The sequence below is a fragment of the Sander vitreus genome, chromosome 12 (genome assembly GCF_031162955.1).
Source record: "Sander vitreus isolate 19-12246 chromosome 12, sanVit1, whole genome shotgun sequence".
NCBI classification, from domain to species: domain Eukaryota; kingdom Metazoa; phylum Chordata; class Actinopteri; order Perciformes; family Percidae; genus Sander; species Sander vitreus.
The window spans coordinates 27,802,472-27,818,803 of NC_135866.1; the positions used below are offsets into that span (position 1 = coordinate 27,802,472).

At 42.2% G+C, this 16,332-nt stretch overlaps 1 protein-coding gene across 1 annotated transcript in view; it reads left to right on the forward strand.

Moving 5' to 3' along the window:
• The window catches only part of LOC144527113 (cadherin-6-like), a 79,394-nt gene extending 63,856 nt beyond the window's left edge, over window positions 1-15,538 (forward strand). Inside the window, exons 8-12 of the mRNA XM_078265000.1 lie at window positions 3,708-3,844; window positions 4,989-5,110; window positions 7,248-7,365; window positions 8,442-8,693; window positions 13,699-15,538. Of these exons, the coding sequence (XP_078121126.1) occupies window positions 3,708-3,844; window positions 4,989-5,110; window positions 7,248-7,365; window positions 8,442-8,693; window positions 13,699-14,249 (1,180 nt within the window). The 3' untranslated portion in view covers window positions 14,250-15,538. The remainder of the gene's footprint in view (window positions 1-3,707; window positions 3,845-4,988; window positions 5,111-7,247; window positions 7,366-8,441; window positions 8,694-13,698) is intronic.
• The last annotated feature ends 794 nt before the right edge of the window (window positions 15,539-16,332 follow it).

Sequence of the window (16,332 nt, forward strand, 5' to 3'; positions counted from 1 at the left end):
TGCTTTGCGATCGTAATGAGTCGTGCATTTGCTCCTTTAAAATCCAACTAAAAATAAATATTTTCTTTTTCTCTGCTTATATTTTGTAGCCTATAGCCAATCAAAACTTTATTTAAAAAAAAATGTATAGCCAATCAAAACTTTATTTAAAAATAATGTCATTAAGGAGAAACGTCACTGCTCTACACACTGACTAACAGCAGCCTGAAACACAAGAGCTTTGTAATTGATGTCTCCTTCATATCTACAGATAAGGGCAGGTCTTGTCCTGCACCTTAGCTCAAAAGCTAACATCAGTTTGCAGGCAAGATAGCTAAGCTAGCCAGTTGTAGCACACAAAAAAACAAAAAAAAAAGGGAAAAAAAAGGAGCATTTCTGAATTTTCTGAAGTCTCAGCAAAACCATATTGAAGTTGGATGAAGTCTGACTTCAAATGGACCTGGATTCTCTAAAGGCTTCTGAAGAGTTCTGATAAGAGTCTGAAAGGAGAGGAAACAGAGGAGAAATATGAAGTAGGTTTAAAGATAGGTGGTATAGGGATCACTGTTAGGATTATAGACCTGCGGACTACACAGCTGTGTGTGAAAACTGCTGACTACATACACATCAGAAAGCTGCACATCCAGGCTATATTCAAACCCCTCGGCCTCACTGCAGTTCTGTCCATTGTTGACGCCTGGCATTAGGATAGTTTGAGCTCTGTTACTCTCCTGTTAGTGATTGATCATTACTCAAATGGCATCAATGCATCCTGGAAATCTTCTGATGTTTTTTTTAGTTATTGCTTTTATTAGAGCAGCTGAAGAATAACAGTGAAATGAAAAGGCAGAGACAGAGAGAGAGAGAGGCATAGGCTGTCTTCACTTCATCAAAGTTAATTGGAACATTTGGTCGCCCAAAAATGTTTTGTTCAGCGTTCTGCCAAACAAGCTAGCTACCTATCGCTAGCTGGTAACTCAAGGAAAAGTTTGCAGATTTTTACAGCCATACATGCAGATGACTGGCGGCTCGGCTGAATGACTCACTTCCGAAGGGTTGAAAATCGATAACTTTCCCCCTTTAGGGTTTAGCTTAGCGCAGCGCCATTGCAACCATAAACAACACTTGCTTGGCCGCGTCCGCCTCCCCAGCTCCACCATCTCGTTAAAAATCGTCCCATCACAGATGGCGACGCCAGTATCGCCGTATAACTTCAAGCTTCAAAACGCCTGTATACAAACCAATAGGTGACGTCACGAATGCTACGTCCACTAAGTTTACAGTCTATATGACACGCAGCAAAGGGCTGCAGGTCGGATTGGAACTCGAGCTGCTGCCAATGACTTAGCCTACATGGGGCGCACACTCTACCTCTACCGCTAGAGGTCGCCCCAATCTTCTGATGATTACAAAATGAAATGACTAAAGCCCTGGGTAATGTGATCGGTTGCTGCGGGTATGGAAACTATCCAGTCTAAACAGAGAAGTGTAGGACAAGCTAAAAATAAACAATCATGATTAAAGAAATGCCAATAAACCAGAGCACGTTTTTCTCTATGCTACTTGGACGCCAGACCCTCCTCCGCAGCGCTGTGGAGGAAGGTCTGGCAATGCTAGATTACTAACCAATCCTGGGACTTGCTCACTCTTGTCTTGTCTAGGTTTTTACAACAAAGTTTGGTTTTACTCCTCCATTTGAAAACTACAGAAGCTAATGCCAGACCAGCAGACTGGAGTTAAGGGTTGGCGCCCTACCTGGCCGTCCTACTCCGCTCTCGGCGTCCTCAGGTTTTGGCCAGCCCGTTCCTTTCCACTCGTCAGTTGGCGCAGTATCCAACGGTGCTGCCACTCGCTTGACGGTTCATTTGGTAAACATATAAAGACGCGGACATAACAACATAAACCTGATGAAGGGGCAAACGTCAGTTAAACTCTGGGAAACGCTGTCACACTCTCAATCCGGCGGTTTCTCTTCAGCCCCGCCGGCACAGGTAGACCACGCCCACCCCACTCAGGCGGCCAATGATAGCTAACAGACTGTATTGTGACGTGACATGATGTATAGATGGATGGATGACAGCAGTATGAGTGTGGAGCTGAGCTGTGGCAGGCAGGACAGGCACCGTTGGAGACTGGAACTGAGACCTTATTTCTTAATGTTGAAAGCCAGCGAGCTGATGAGGAACGTTTTCCAATTAAACCAGGCACGGATCCATGGAGGGCTCTTAAAATGATGTGTCACAAGGACACACACACACACACACACCCAATTCCAATTATTCCTGTGTTTGTGCCTTTGTGTATGAGACTGTATGATCTATTCTCAGTAAAGTATTATTTTACCGTTGAGTGCTTTCTAATTACGATCGAGCCTGGATGAGCAGACGTTTCTTGTATTTTCATATATGTCTTTATGGCAAACCATGATTAAGATTGAATGGTACATAATTAAGAGCTGATAGCAGTTTGATGTTGTATTTTTGGAGTGGAACCAGCTTTGATCAGCCACTGAACATGTTCCCAGACACAGCAATGTGCACTTCCTGTTTCGCAGAGCAGTTTGTCTCCACTTTGACAGACAGGCGGAGAAGACAGGAGCAAAGGCATCTCAGTTCTATTATCTATGGAGTGCTCTGAAGCTGTGAATAGCTGCATTCAGCAACTAGTTCAGAAATAGAGATTTCTCTGTGAGCAGTCCACAGACTGAGAGGAAATAGATTTTCAAGTAGTTGTGATGTTCTCAACAGGCTACAGTTAGACTGAATAAGAGGGGAGGCAGAATGCAGCAACACAATTATGGGATTCCAGTTGTAAGAATATCAAGGTTGGCCGTTGTTTTTTGTCCCACTCTTTTTTTGGTTAAGAATTCACTTCAGAGTAGGGCTGCACGATATGAGAAAACTAGTCTCGCATTGACAGACCCCCATGTGTACGTTCAAAAGTTGTTTTAGTCGTGCAACAGAAAACTAGTAAATCCAGATTGGACAGATAGTCTAGCTAGCTGTCTGGATTTACACTGCAGAGATCTGAGGAGCAGTTAACCACAGTCCTCAGAAATCCACCAGAGGTTAGAATGTCAACACAAAGAAAGAGGAAGGTAATGGACATCTGGCGGAATTTCTGTGTTCTCTGTTATTATGCCAGTTGATACCTATGACCAAAAAAAGAGACGTTGTGCTGCCCTACTTCAGAGTTTAAAAAAGCCTGACTATCTAAGCATAAAGACTGAGTGCTCTTCAAATAAATAAACTGAGAAGACAGATCTACGATGCATCATTACATCCCTACCCACAGTGGAAACATTTCTACAAGTAGTTTCTTTTGGATGATTAGAAACACATCTTTTTCAGCTCCTACTACGTGAGTTGCATCTCTGTGCGTCACGGCGAGTTTTTCCTGCGTGTCTCTACGACGTGTAACGTTAGACAGCCAATCACAAACATTGTAAGAGCTTGGTAGAAGCATGCTGCATTCTTATTGGCTCACTGACGCTGATGAGATTTACTCCTTAGGTTTTGATATTGACGATACTCAATACTTTAGAGGCAATTCACAATCACTTTGGACGGGGCTCTGTCACCATGAGCTCTCCTCCATCACAGATTGAGAGAAATTAATTATTCTCCCTGTTTTGGAGACTCCCTGGTACGGATACAACAAGGCTTACAGTAGTCCATCCAACCCATCCGGCTTAATTTATCACACTCTCTCTGTCTCCCTTGTTGCAGGTACTCTATCGATCGCCGCACTGACATGGACCGCCTGTTCAACATCCATCCGGGGAATGGATCTGTGTTCCTGCTCAGAAGCCTGGACAGAGAGGAGACCGCCTGGCATAATATTTCAGTCATAGCCACTGAGTTCAGTAAGTCCAGCAGGGGCCGGGGCTATTTGCAGCGATGATGTGATGTATTGATGTGGAGTAGAAATGTATGGAACCAGGCAGAATGTCTGCTACCACAACGTATCAACCACAGTCACATGTACGGATAGTTTCGGGCCAGGATCTGAGGCTACAACCTCACTACTGACTTTTGGTTTAAAAAATGAATATCTTTATTGTTTATGCATAGGCATAATTTACAGGGGGGGTTACAACCCCTGCAATAATCAAAACTGGGCTTTTTCCTACGTTTTTGTCGCCTTTTCAACGTTTCTGTTGCTTTTTTCAGATTTTTGTCACCTTTTTTAAATTTTTTAAAAGTTTTTGTCGATTCTTTTGAGGGTTTTTTTGACAATGTTTTCGACATTTTTGTCGCCTGTCTGGAGTTTTTTTTTCGAGTTTTTGTTGCTTCTTTCTGAGTTTGTGTCACTTTTTTCAAATGTTTTTTTGAACAGTGTTCAGGGAATGACCTTTTCCACGTTGAATGTCCCTTTTTTAAGTGTATAAGGAGTGGAAACATCTCCATTGTACTGAGGTGAAAGCCCCTATTTCATAAATGGAACCTAACAACTAAAGAAATGAACTACATATTTGTCCAACACATTGTTTTTAGCATTCACAACAGCAGGTGTTACTTATCTCTGTTGAGGTTACAACATCAGAAACATGCTTGTGTTCCAGTAATTAGAGTCAAATTGCCCAGAGAGTTCATCCATTTTTATATCGTAGTGTATGCACATTTGACAGAGTGAAAACAAGTAATGGGAGCTTACTTCCTCGTCTCTGCAACCTGTTTCTAATTCCTCCTCTTGATCCCCTTTTCCTCCAAATGCGTTTCCTTAACAGACGCTTTGGGATTAGTTCCAGGTTTGGCCATGCTGGTATTTTAAAGACACAGCTTGTGAACAAGAGGGAAGAATGGAAAATGCGGCTTATGAAAGTCGATGACTAACTCTAACTTTCTCCCTCATCAGCTATGACAAGGCGCCCTTTAGCAAGGCAATATGCTGCTCAGTGGTAGTTATCAGAACTCGTAATGGTCAAGGTTGTAGCAGACAGCTCACAGTGTGAATGTGTAGTGAAAGTGGAGCAGGGTGTTCAGTTTCCCCCTGTGTATGCCTTCCAGATAACCCCCGTCAGAGCAGCCATGTCCCCGTCTACATCCGCCTGCTGGACATCAACGACAACGCTCCAACCTTCGCCACCACGTATGAAACCTACGTCTGTGAGAGGACGAAGGCCGGCCAGGTACTACAGCTCTATCACTTCCAGCTATTGGAAAGTAGAAACATTGTACTGTACGATCAGAATCAGAAATCAGAAAAGGTTTTTATTGCCACAGTATGTTCAACCTACGTGGAATTTGCCGTGGTGATAGATGCATACTGTATATACACAAACAAACATCAATAACAAATGAACAGAAACAGAAACAAACAGATACAAATATATACAAAATAGCTGTTTAGTATAAGAGAAAGGAGGCTGAATGGGTTTAGTGCACATCTTATTTTTCATGAGGTAAAAAGCAGAACTATGAAGTTGATAATCTTCAACTGAAAGATATGAAATGCATGAAGGTTTAACTGGAAGATTCTGACTTATGAGAACAGCATGATGCAATCAGCAAGATCATCTAGCAGAGAACACTCATTACATTGTTGCTTTTGCATATAAGGGTGTTAGAGAGTGGTGTTTCTTTGTCTAGCAGACAATCCATAGCCAGTGCAGACACTGGCGTGCAGAGAGCACATTAATCAAAGAAGTTACTCACAGAATTAACATTAATCAGCGACCGCTGACTTAATCTGCCACAAGCTACGTTTGTCATTTTTCACCAGCAAAAGATTTTTAAGGCTTTGCACGGAGAGCTGCTTTTTACTTTTCCTAATTGACTGACTTCTCTGTCCAATGGGAAACACCTTGACTGAACATTTTATCAGTCAAAAATATGAATTTGAATGCTTTAAACATGTACATAGTGTAATTGTACTAATTTAGTACCACCTGATATGAGTCATTCCACTGTACTGTATAGTATGCAACGAATGTGATTAAAGCGCACAAGCAAATATGCACATACTGTATTCACACACACACGCGCACACACACACACACACACACACACACACACACACGCTCCTGCAGCTGTAAAGCTGATTGGCTATGCCTAGAGACCACTCAGTTTCTTCTTTTGTGGCGGCTGACGAGCTAATCTGACAGGAGCTTTAACACATGAAGTATTGTAAATAGGGTTTTTCATCTGATATTATGCAACAATTAATAGGATAAAAACACAAATCTGTATGTGTAATCACACACACACACACACACACACACAGGTTAAATATAACACAATTAGGTACAAGTATGCTACACGATGCTGATGCCACGCATGCACACTCAGCATCATCTTGACATTCTTCAGTATGGGGGCTCGCAGCCATTGGTCTTCTCAGGTCCCTGTCATCCTTTTATCCTTTAATTCCTCTGCCCTTTCAACTGTCTATCAATGTTAATCATCTGTATTTGTTCCGCTGGATATGCTCCTCTGCTTCCCTCGGGCTCTGGATTTGCTTGGTGAACAGTATGTGTGTGTGTGTGTGTGTGTTTGCACGTGTGTGTTATTGCCACAAATCTTTGTTAAAGCCTTTTTAATCTCTCAGCGAGTGTCTCCAATTCAATTAAATACGACTGTAGTTATAAAGTTGAAGAAAATTACACAGTCACCAGCAGAGTAGTCTCGCATTGCCAGACCTATCTATCTAGACCAGGGGAGAACATTTCTCCTTGTTACATTAAAAATAGTCTATATCAGCGACGTTCCACTACCGGGATTGTTCAGGTGCCGCTGGAAATTCCTTTCCGAGGCTATTTTGCAGAGCCACCGTCATTGTGTCCGGGGCTTAGCGCCGCCCAAGATGATTGTGATTGGTTTAAAGAAATGCCAGTAAACCAGATCCAGATTATTATTCAATACTTCCTAGACATTTGAATATATATTTTTTATATTATTTGTTTTAAGGGGGATTCAAAACACTTTAACGGGGAATTTCACAGTTCAAGGTGTTTTCACTGTTGATTTTTAAATTTTTAATATTGGCAACATCTTTCCAAAAGTCAATCAGTAATCATGTTAAATAATCGTGATTTCAATATTGACCGAAATAATTATGCTATTATGATTTTTAGAAGAAGAAAAAAAGAAGGTAATTATGGTAAATAATTAAGTGTCAGGTATATAAAGTTGGCATCCAGTGAGAGGTTAGATTCTCACTGTGAACCGAAACTCTAACCCTGCCAGTCCTTTTCACTCATTGACTGCTCTTAATTCACTTAACTCCACTGGGACGCTCGTGTTAATGGCTGTTGGTGTCTCTGACAGCGGATCCAGACGGTGAGTGCTGTCGATGCCGATGAGCCGTCAATGGGACACAAGTTTTTCTTCAGCCTGGCTCCTGAGGGGACCCACCGCAGCAACTTCACTGTCCGGGACAATGGAGGTAGGCAATACTTAGACCACATACAGGCCTACTGATCACTGACATCTGATACAAGTGCCTTCATTTAATTGGACTCACTCCTATGATGTGTGTCACACATTAAACAAAGGCATTTGCATACCTGCCAACATTGGGCTGTGAAAAAGAGGGAGATTTTCTGGGGTATGAAAAAGACCTACTCACAACGTTCCCGCCCCCATATAACCCTGCACCACGATGTAAACTAAATGACTTTTAATGAGCCTTCTGGATAAGGTCTGGCACCAAGAGGACAGAATTTCTTTTCTTTTTCTTTAGGCCTTGATTTCATAGGACAGCTTAGACATGAAATGGGAAAGAGATGCAGCAAAGGGAGGAATGACATGCAGCAAAGGGCTGCAGGTCGGAATTGAACCTGCAGCCGCTGTGGCGAGGACTGAGCCTCTGTACATGGGGCGCACGCTCTACTGTGAGCTAAGAAGGCGCCCCAGAGGACAGAAATGTTGACGCATACTTCTTTTTAGGAGCTGTTTCATCCATTTTCAGTTCAGTTGACGCTGACTCAAACGTGACGGGTGATGCACAGCACGTCAGGCGGGGTTGTTTGGGTTGGGTTGCCACGCCACGACATATCCCACAGTCTGGACATATCACAGATACTGTGAAACACCCATTTGAGTCATAGCGGGACAAGCCAACCAATCAGGAGCAGGATATGAGAAAGGGTTAAAAGTAGGGAGACTCCCGCGTAAATCAGGAATGTTGTCAGGTATGCATTTGCCTAATGTGAACTGCTTCAACAACCTCCACACTGGAACAGCAGGGCATGCTGAGCTTTTCCTTTTGAAGGACAATAACAAGACAATAACAAGTCAATGAAAAAAAACATATGCTTTTTCATACATATGAGTGTGGTCTAGACCTACTCTATCCATAACGTTTCCTGAGATAACTTCTGTTATGATTTGACAGTATCAATGAAATTGAACTGAACTGAATTAAACTGAGATAGAATAAGTAGCACGCTGCTGTGTGACAAAAGTGTCACAAATACTGTGTGCTGCATGTGTGCTACAATGATGCTCTCTTCAACTCAGATAACACCGCTGGCATCCTCACACGTCGAGCCAGCTACAGCCGCCTTCACCAGAGCATCTACCTGGTTCCCGTGGTGATCACCGACGGCGACTACCCCATGCAGAGCAGCACCGGCACTCTCACTGTGAGGGTGTGCACTTGCGACCGTGAAGGCAACATGGAGCTGTGTAACGCAGAGGCTCTAAGCAGCTCTCCTGGTCTCAGCACCGGAGCGCTCATCGCCATCCTCCTGTGTGCCATCATACTGCTGAGTAAGTATGGGGACAATACAGTGTGTAAGAAGACAAATAGTAGTAGTCGATGCTCGTAGATGGGCTGTTTTTGTATTGCAATATGTGACATTGAAATAACAGAGATTTATTGAAAAAATGCCGTAGAGCTGCCAAGATGAATTGATTAATTGTCAACTATTAATTGCTATCTGTTTTGATAGTCGATTGATCCGTTTGAGTCATTTTATTTTTTGAAAAAAATCAAACTTCTCTGATTCCAGCTTCTTAAATGTGAATATTTTCTAGTTTCTTCCCTCCTCTCTGACAGTAAACTGAATATCTTTTTTTATCTTTGAGTTGTGGACAAAAGACATTTGCTTGAAGAACTCCAGAGCCATGAAAGTCCTTCCTTGTACACAATGCTACAAAACACACCCACAATGTCCACCCTCAGCAACATTTAGGTGGCATTTTCTTTCTTTTTTTCTTTTATTTTCTTTTTTTTATTTCACAATGCCTTTTTTTATTATTATTATAATAATTATTATTAATATTATTATTAATGGTATCCAGAGCATAACAGAAACACATTTACCATTAGAGACATCTTGCATCATTCCCAACACCCCTACCCTTTCGAAAGTAGGCAACAAATACACAATTTAAGGATATATTCACAAAAATAGATAGAGACAAGCAATAGAATCCACATCAGTAATATCAAAGAGCATCTGGCCAACCTCCAGGTTATTACCCGTCACATTTCTCATGGATTTCACAGGTAGATAGTCTTCAATAAAAGGTCTGGTACCACAAACAGAACTATATACATTATAGAACTGGGAGGAATGTGTGTGCTTGAATTAAGTGCATATAGTATACATTATACAAAGTCTACTCTTCTGGGAGCAATGTATTCGGTCCACTTAGACCATAAGCTGGCAACATCTTCTTGCCGAAGTTTGAGATAATATGTCAATCTCTCCATTTTGTATATGTCATAAACTATGTCTATCCAGTCATCGATCAGAGGAGCCTGTTGCTTCAACCATTTACAGGTTATGGCCTTTCTGCCTGCAGCTAGTAAGATGGACATAAGCTTCTTGTCTTTAGCATTCATCACTTTTGGAAAGTTACCCAGGTATAGAATGTCGAATCTGGTGGATACTTCTCCAGTAAGGAACTAGCACTGGGCAAGACCAAAATATGTGATAGTGATTTGCATCACTGATAGTGATCTGTGTGGCATAGTCTCCTAGGTGGCATTTTCAATAAAAAAGAACACTTGAAGTCAAAGATTACAATGAAAAGGGCCAAAAGAGCTGCTTTTTTAAAAAGATTTTAAAGGAACAATGTCCATTTATTAAGACGTTAAAAATATAATGAAACATAACTGTAAAAGATAATAAAGACAACAGAAGAAAACAAAATGTAAAAAGAAAACAACTACAAAATATAGTAAAATAACAGGAAATGTATTGTGACAGAACCGTAAGATACGTGCAAATGACATATCGCATGCATGATCACACTTCTGTCTGCGCATTGCAGCAGCTCCATTTGTACAGAATTGAAAGCACAAGCAGCCGTTGTGCTTTCTCATTTGCTGTAATGGAAAACAATGTTGGTTCGGAGCTCCAGTCTGCCGCTGCTGCTCTTCAGAATCAAACTTTACATGGAAATGAATGCATCTCATCTGCCGCCACATCCCCACTTATCCTCTTATTCATACAGTGGTCACACACCACTGGGCTGCTGGGAAAAATGAATACATATTTATGCCTCTGAAAGTGCAGTCATTGCAGACTTAGTGGACACACACCAGGGACGAGTTGGGGTGCTGAGAGAAAGTCTATTTAATGTTGGTGGTCATACTAAATGCTGCGCCACATTCATGTTTTTTTTTAGGTAACTTTTTGATATTAATGAACGTCCGTTACATTCAAGCCATTGCCAAATGAGTTGCTACAAAGCAGCGGCTCCACACAACTCTCTCTGGATTTCTCAGTGTGACTATGTTCAGAAGATTGTTGAGTACGGTGACTTTCGCGCGCAGAAATTCAAGTGATGATAATGACCTCTTCTGAAGAGTCCATCATGTTTTTGTAACCCTCCGTGTCCTCCTTGGCTACTAGCAACTGCGTTAACATTTTATGCGAGAAATAGGCTATGCAGTTGATGAGTCTTCATTTTAGATTGACAACGGTTAATTGTTAAAAGTTTTTCAGGTGTTTTCGAGAAGCGGAGAGTTGAGCTGGACGCTCCTGATTTACATAAAGTAGCCTGGATTCAACTTTATGCAAATGAGGAGCGGGCAACTCGACACCTCGCTTCTCGAAAGTCGCCGCGATGTTACCGAAATGCATTGCCCGGCTGCTCACATAGACAATGATGGGAAGTGGACGGTGGACATGTACCATAACTCAAGACAAAAACATTCAGATATGTATCTTTACCAGGAAGAAGAGCAAAATGGTGCCACTAGTTCTCAATCTGGTTCCTTAAAGGAATCACATTGTGTCGAATTATATTCAACATGGTAGTCAAAAGACAGCCTTAAGGTGTAGTATTTTAGTAGTATTGATATGCAAATGAATGTATTCATCCTCACTTAACCATCACATCATTTTCGTTTTGCTGTATTTTTCCCCCCTAGTTATCTATCTTCCACCAGAAATCTTTGTCTCTATCTACGCTGTACATACTGTACACTAACTGCCTACTTTAGATACTAATCTTTCTCCTTCTGTATTTTTATATCTACCTTGACTTTTTCTCTGAGTATCTGATATTCTCTCATTCACTTCACAGCTCATGCTCCTCTGCTTCTTTGCAGACATATATTGCCGTGATTTGCAGCACAACTGTGCAAGCTTTCTCGGTTATTTCAGTTCCCTGACCTTAACTCCTCCTCTGCTCTTTCTTGTTGCCACTGTGCTCGGGCTTGATTTAAATTCAAACTGGCCTGCATGCGCTTAGCCAATCAAATGTTCTGCATGATTATTTATGGCTGAGCCCTCTCTGAAATCAAAGGCTGCCGTCCTGTCTGCCTGTAACCGGCCTGTGCAGCCCTATCTGTAATTGTAAGATAGTGCCCGCCAAGTTAATTGCTTAGATTTGGGAATCTGGCAACATCTCTAAAAGGAAATCCAAACACAATCAGACAGGAAATCCCCAGGTTAGCCAAAAAAAAAACTAACATTAACAGTTGCATTGTTACCCAAACTGTCTGTTTCTTTTTGTTCTCTATCATATAGAAACTATCTCACAGAGTTACATATTCTATAAGTGGCCCATGCTTGGGCATAAAAAGCCCTGGTGTGCATGGGTTAACTGATTTCCATTGATTGGAACGGTATCCTAGCGGCCTTGAAGAGCTAGTCTCTTCACTCAGAGATCCAAGGTTACCCTGTAACCAAACATTACATCCATCACCGTTTACAAATCCACTCGATTCAACTTTGACTTAGCGTGCTATACGTCTGTCTTGCTCAGGGCAGCCCCATACACACATACACACTGAAAATAATAGTTATAAACTTTATTTATGTAACACCTTTTATACAGAGAGTGTGGCTCAAAGTGCTTCACAACAAATTGAGAAACCACAAAACCAAACAAAATCACGCACATTTAAGAGAGTGAGAATAAAATAAAACCGAACAATCAAATGAGCATCAAACAACAGAGGCCACAAATATCAGGTATAACAGGCGTGCAAGAACAATAGAATATGTAAAAGATCCATTGGAGCAATAAAACATCTGAACTATGATAATAAAGCAAACAACTGACAAAATGTTCCCGGAGCTTGTATCTCTGATAGTCTTGGGTAGCGAGTTCCACAGTTGAGGCTGAGCTGCCAATTTTTTTAAATGCGTGACAGTTTGCATTTCAAAAACCGGCAGCAGAGGATCTAAGAGGCCGTGAAGGATTATAAAACGACAAAGAATTAGTAATGTAGGCTAGGGATCTACCGATACTGGTTTTTAAAGGCCGATACCGATTATTAGTACTTAATGAAACCGATAAAGGATATTTGGAACGGATATGCATTTACTTTGAAAATAAAAATCTTTAAGCCAAAATTGAGATTTTGGAAAAACTTTGTAAATGCTTAAAGCAATTATTTACTACATTAGAAACTTTCAACATAATACACAGTGAAAGACCAGAGAGTGTTGTGGGCGGGACATTAAGTCAGACTCAGTGGTGAGTAAAACCGAAGCAGAGAGACAGACACAGAGCTGGAGCCGAGCCAAAGTAGACCACTTTTTAATTCATTAACTTCATCGGTTATCAGGCAAATAAAACACAGACACAGATAATCTGCAAACTGCTAAAAAAAACAAAAATGGCCCAATAATCTATCCAAAATATGGATATCCGAAACCTATCCAGCGTGGCGTGCCTTTGGCGAGGGGGAGAAGGGTTCTCTGTATCAGCCGTACGCTTGACCAGCAAGTGGTATTAGAGACTCAACGTACTCCAGTGGTAACTCAGTTCACCTCGACAGTACCTGCAAATAACTGTAGTCTTGTCGGGAGAACCATCTGGAAGGGCTTTGAAACTGAACTTGCCGTTCAAAAGACCTTTTTCATTCTGGGCGCCTGGTTAGCTCACCTGGTAGAGCGCGCGCCTATATATAGAGGTTTACTCCTTGATGCAGCGGGTTCGACTCCGACCTGCGGCCCTTTGCTACATGTCATTCCCCCTCTCTCTCCCCTTTCATGTCTTCAGCTGTCCTATAAAAAATAAAGGCCTAAAATACCCATTTCTGCAAGCCATTCACAACATTACTGCTGCATCGCTTCCTGATTTCCCAAACTACGGAGCGGCCCAATGCCCAAATCACAGAACGTGCATGCTTTAAATAAATAGTGGCATTAAAAGGAATGTGCGTTGACTCGTTATTATCGTGTTCATTTTGACAGCTCTAATTCCTTTGACTGCATTAGCTGTTCATTAGCTGTACTGTATATGCCCATCACTGTTCCTTGTGAAATGGCCTAATCCCGTATCTTTCTGCTGTTGTCTCCTGCAGTGATCGTGGTCCTGTTCACCGCTTTGAAACGCCAAAGAAAGAAGGAGCCTCTCATCATCTCCAAGGAGGACGTCCGGGACAACGTGGTGAGCTACAACGACGAGGGCGGCGGAGAGGAGGACACCCAGGCTTTCGACATCGGAGCGCTGCGACACCCGGATGCCGCCGCCGCCGTGTTGGAGGAGTCCGCCAAACAGAGGCGCGACATCATCCCCAGCGACACCCTGCTGTACCCACCGCGCCGCCGACTCCACCCCGCTGCCTCCGGCCTCATCATGCCGCCGGTCAGCATGGCGTCGCGGGATAACGGGGACGTACGCAATTTTATTAACCAGAGAGTGCTGGAGAATGACTGTAACCCGACGGCGCCGCCGTACGACTCGCTGGCCACCTACGCCTACGAGGGCGCGGGCTCGGTGGCCGAGTCGCTGAGCTCGCTGGGCTCAGCGTCGACAGAGGCGGAGCAGGACTACCACTACCTGAGTGACTGGGGGCCCAGGTTCAGGAAACTAGCTGACCTGTACGGGGCTGAGGACGGGGACTTCTCCTAACAAAGACACCACGAACACACCCTCTCTTCCATGTCAAAGACAGGTTTAGGAAAGATTTTTGTTTTGAGCAATGCAGGGCCGAGGACAGCAACATCTAACTAACACAAACTCAATATTAGAGATTGTATACATAACCGATGAGCTTTAAAGGTGCTCTAAGTGATGTTGGGTGAGGTCACTTCTTGTTGACGTTCAAAGTATTGTCAAACTAAACGGAGGCTAGCTCGCCCCTCCCTCCTCCTCATCCCGTCCCCTCCCCCTTCCTTCCGCGCACTAACCCCCCCAACCCCCACTCCCAAATCCTTCTTGTCGGTTATTGGCTGGAACTGTGTTTGTTTATGTTTGGTGGTGCAGGTCGGCGCAGTTTGTTTTTGTTGGCGTCTGTGGAGCCTGGGCTGTCTACAGAGACCTCGTTTTTTTACAGTGTGTTCAGGGGACAGGCAGCCAGCAGATAGTGAGGAGATGTTTGCTGTATGTGACAAAAAATGTTGTAGCCTAAAAACGCGTGACATCGCTTAGAGCACCTTTAAGGAAATCTGAAAACTTGTACTAATACAGACGAGTCTCAATCCACATGATGAACCAACAGATGCGCTGGCATGTTCAAGAACGCAACCTGATCCTTGACCTGTTTTCACTGCACATGGATCCAAAAATGGAGCATACCAAGTCCTTTTTAACAGTCAAAAGTCTGAAATATCTGATTTTGGGGAATGGGAACTAATGGATATAGAAATGTAAATTAACCAGCGTAACCAGTGAAGCACAAAAACCTTCAGCTCCACTTCTTCAAAGACTCATTTCGGTCCTGACTGGAGTTTTGAATTAAAAATTGGAGTGTATTTTGTATTGAAAATTGGACTTGAAATACTTTCAGGCTTTGCTTTAATCCCTCCTGGGTTACCAAAAAAAAACATTTAGCAGTGTTTCATGTGGCTTTGCATTTGCCATTGAAGGCAAACTGAACGGAGGAAAGTGTTGGAAAACCCCAGTGTAGTTATTTCAGGACTGGACCACACACACTTACCTCTGCAGATTTAAGGTGGAGAGTGTGGGTTAAGACAGAAGTATATATATATATATATTATTTTTTTTTGACTAAGTGCCCTTCTGCTGCCCTTCGAGCTGAACTGTGGATGCCTGTTGGTTGGCTGAGACTGGAGGGGGCTAATGACTCTTACATGATTGCGTTTTGTCTTTTTTGCTGTCTTCTACAAAAAGGACCATTCCAGAGGAACCATTCTGAAGGATCCTTGCTCGAAAATCGCCTTCTTCGGGACACAGAGTAAGGACAACTCGTGTGATTAAATGCACTGATTTCTTTATGTTTACGCAGGTTTTTACATTTTCTTTGGTTGATTTTTTTTTTGTGCTGCACACAAAAATAAGAATAAATGTTCATGGCATCATTTCTAGATTTTTAGCTTAAGTGTATATTGTGTCAGAAATGTGGTTGAACTGAGTTATATTGGAAGTATACTAAGTTCTATAAATCTTTAATTTCACTGCAGTCTTTTTTTTCTATAACAAAATACAGCTTCAGATATATGTTGAACAATGTTAAATAAAGTATTTTCATTGAGTATATGCTTGATATTTACATGAAGGACATGGGGAAGCCCTGGTTTCCCAGTAGAGCTGTCACTTTTTATTCAGACTTCAAAGTACTGTTTGAGCGTAAATGAACTTACCATTTGTAAGGCAAATATTTGGGTTTTGGTTTAATATTAAAGCTGCACTAATCAATCTTTTTATAATCAGAATGGATCAAATAATTACATGTAATGTGAAAGGGTTCGATTGTAGTGACAGGCCTCCAGGTAATTATTCTGTGTTGTAGTGTCTTTCAGCTCATTGTTTTGTTTTTTTGGCCCGCAATATTAATGTTTTGATTGAGTCTCGCTGCGCTCATTGACCTCATTTTCCAGCAGCAGGGAACTGGTAAACATAGCGAAGCATTTATCAGCTGAAAAAAGACAGCTACTTTATTTTTTAGGAGTTGGTGGAGACCAAACCAGAGCTAAAAGGAGCGAGAATATTAGACTAGGGATGTCACGATACCAAAAATCTAGTAGTTGGTACG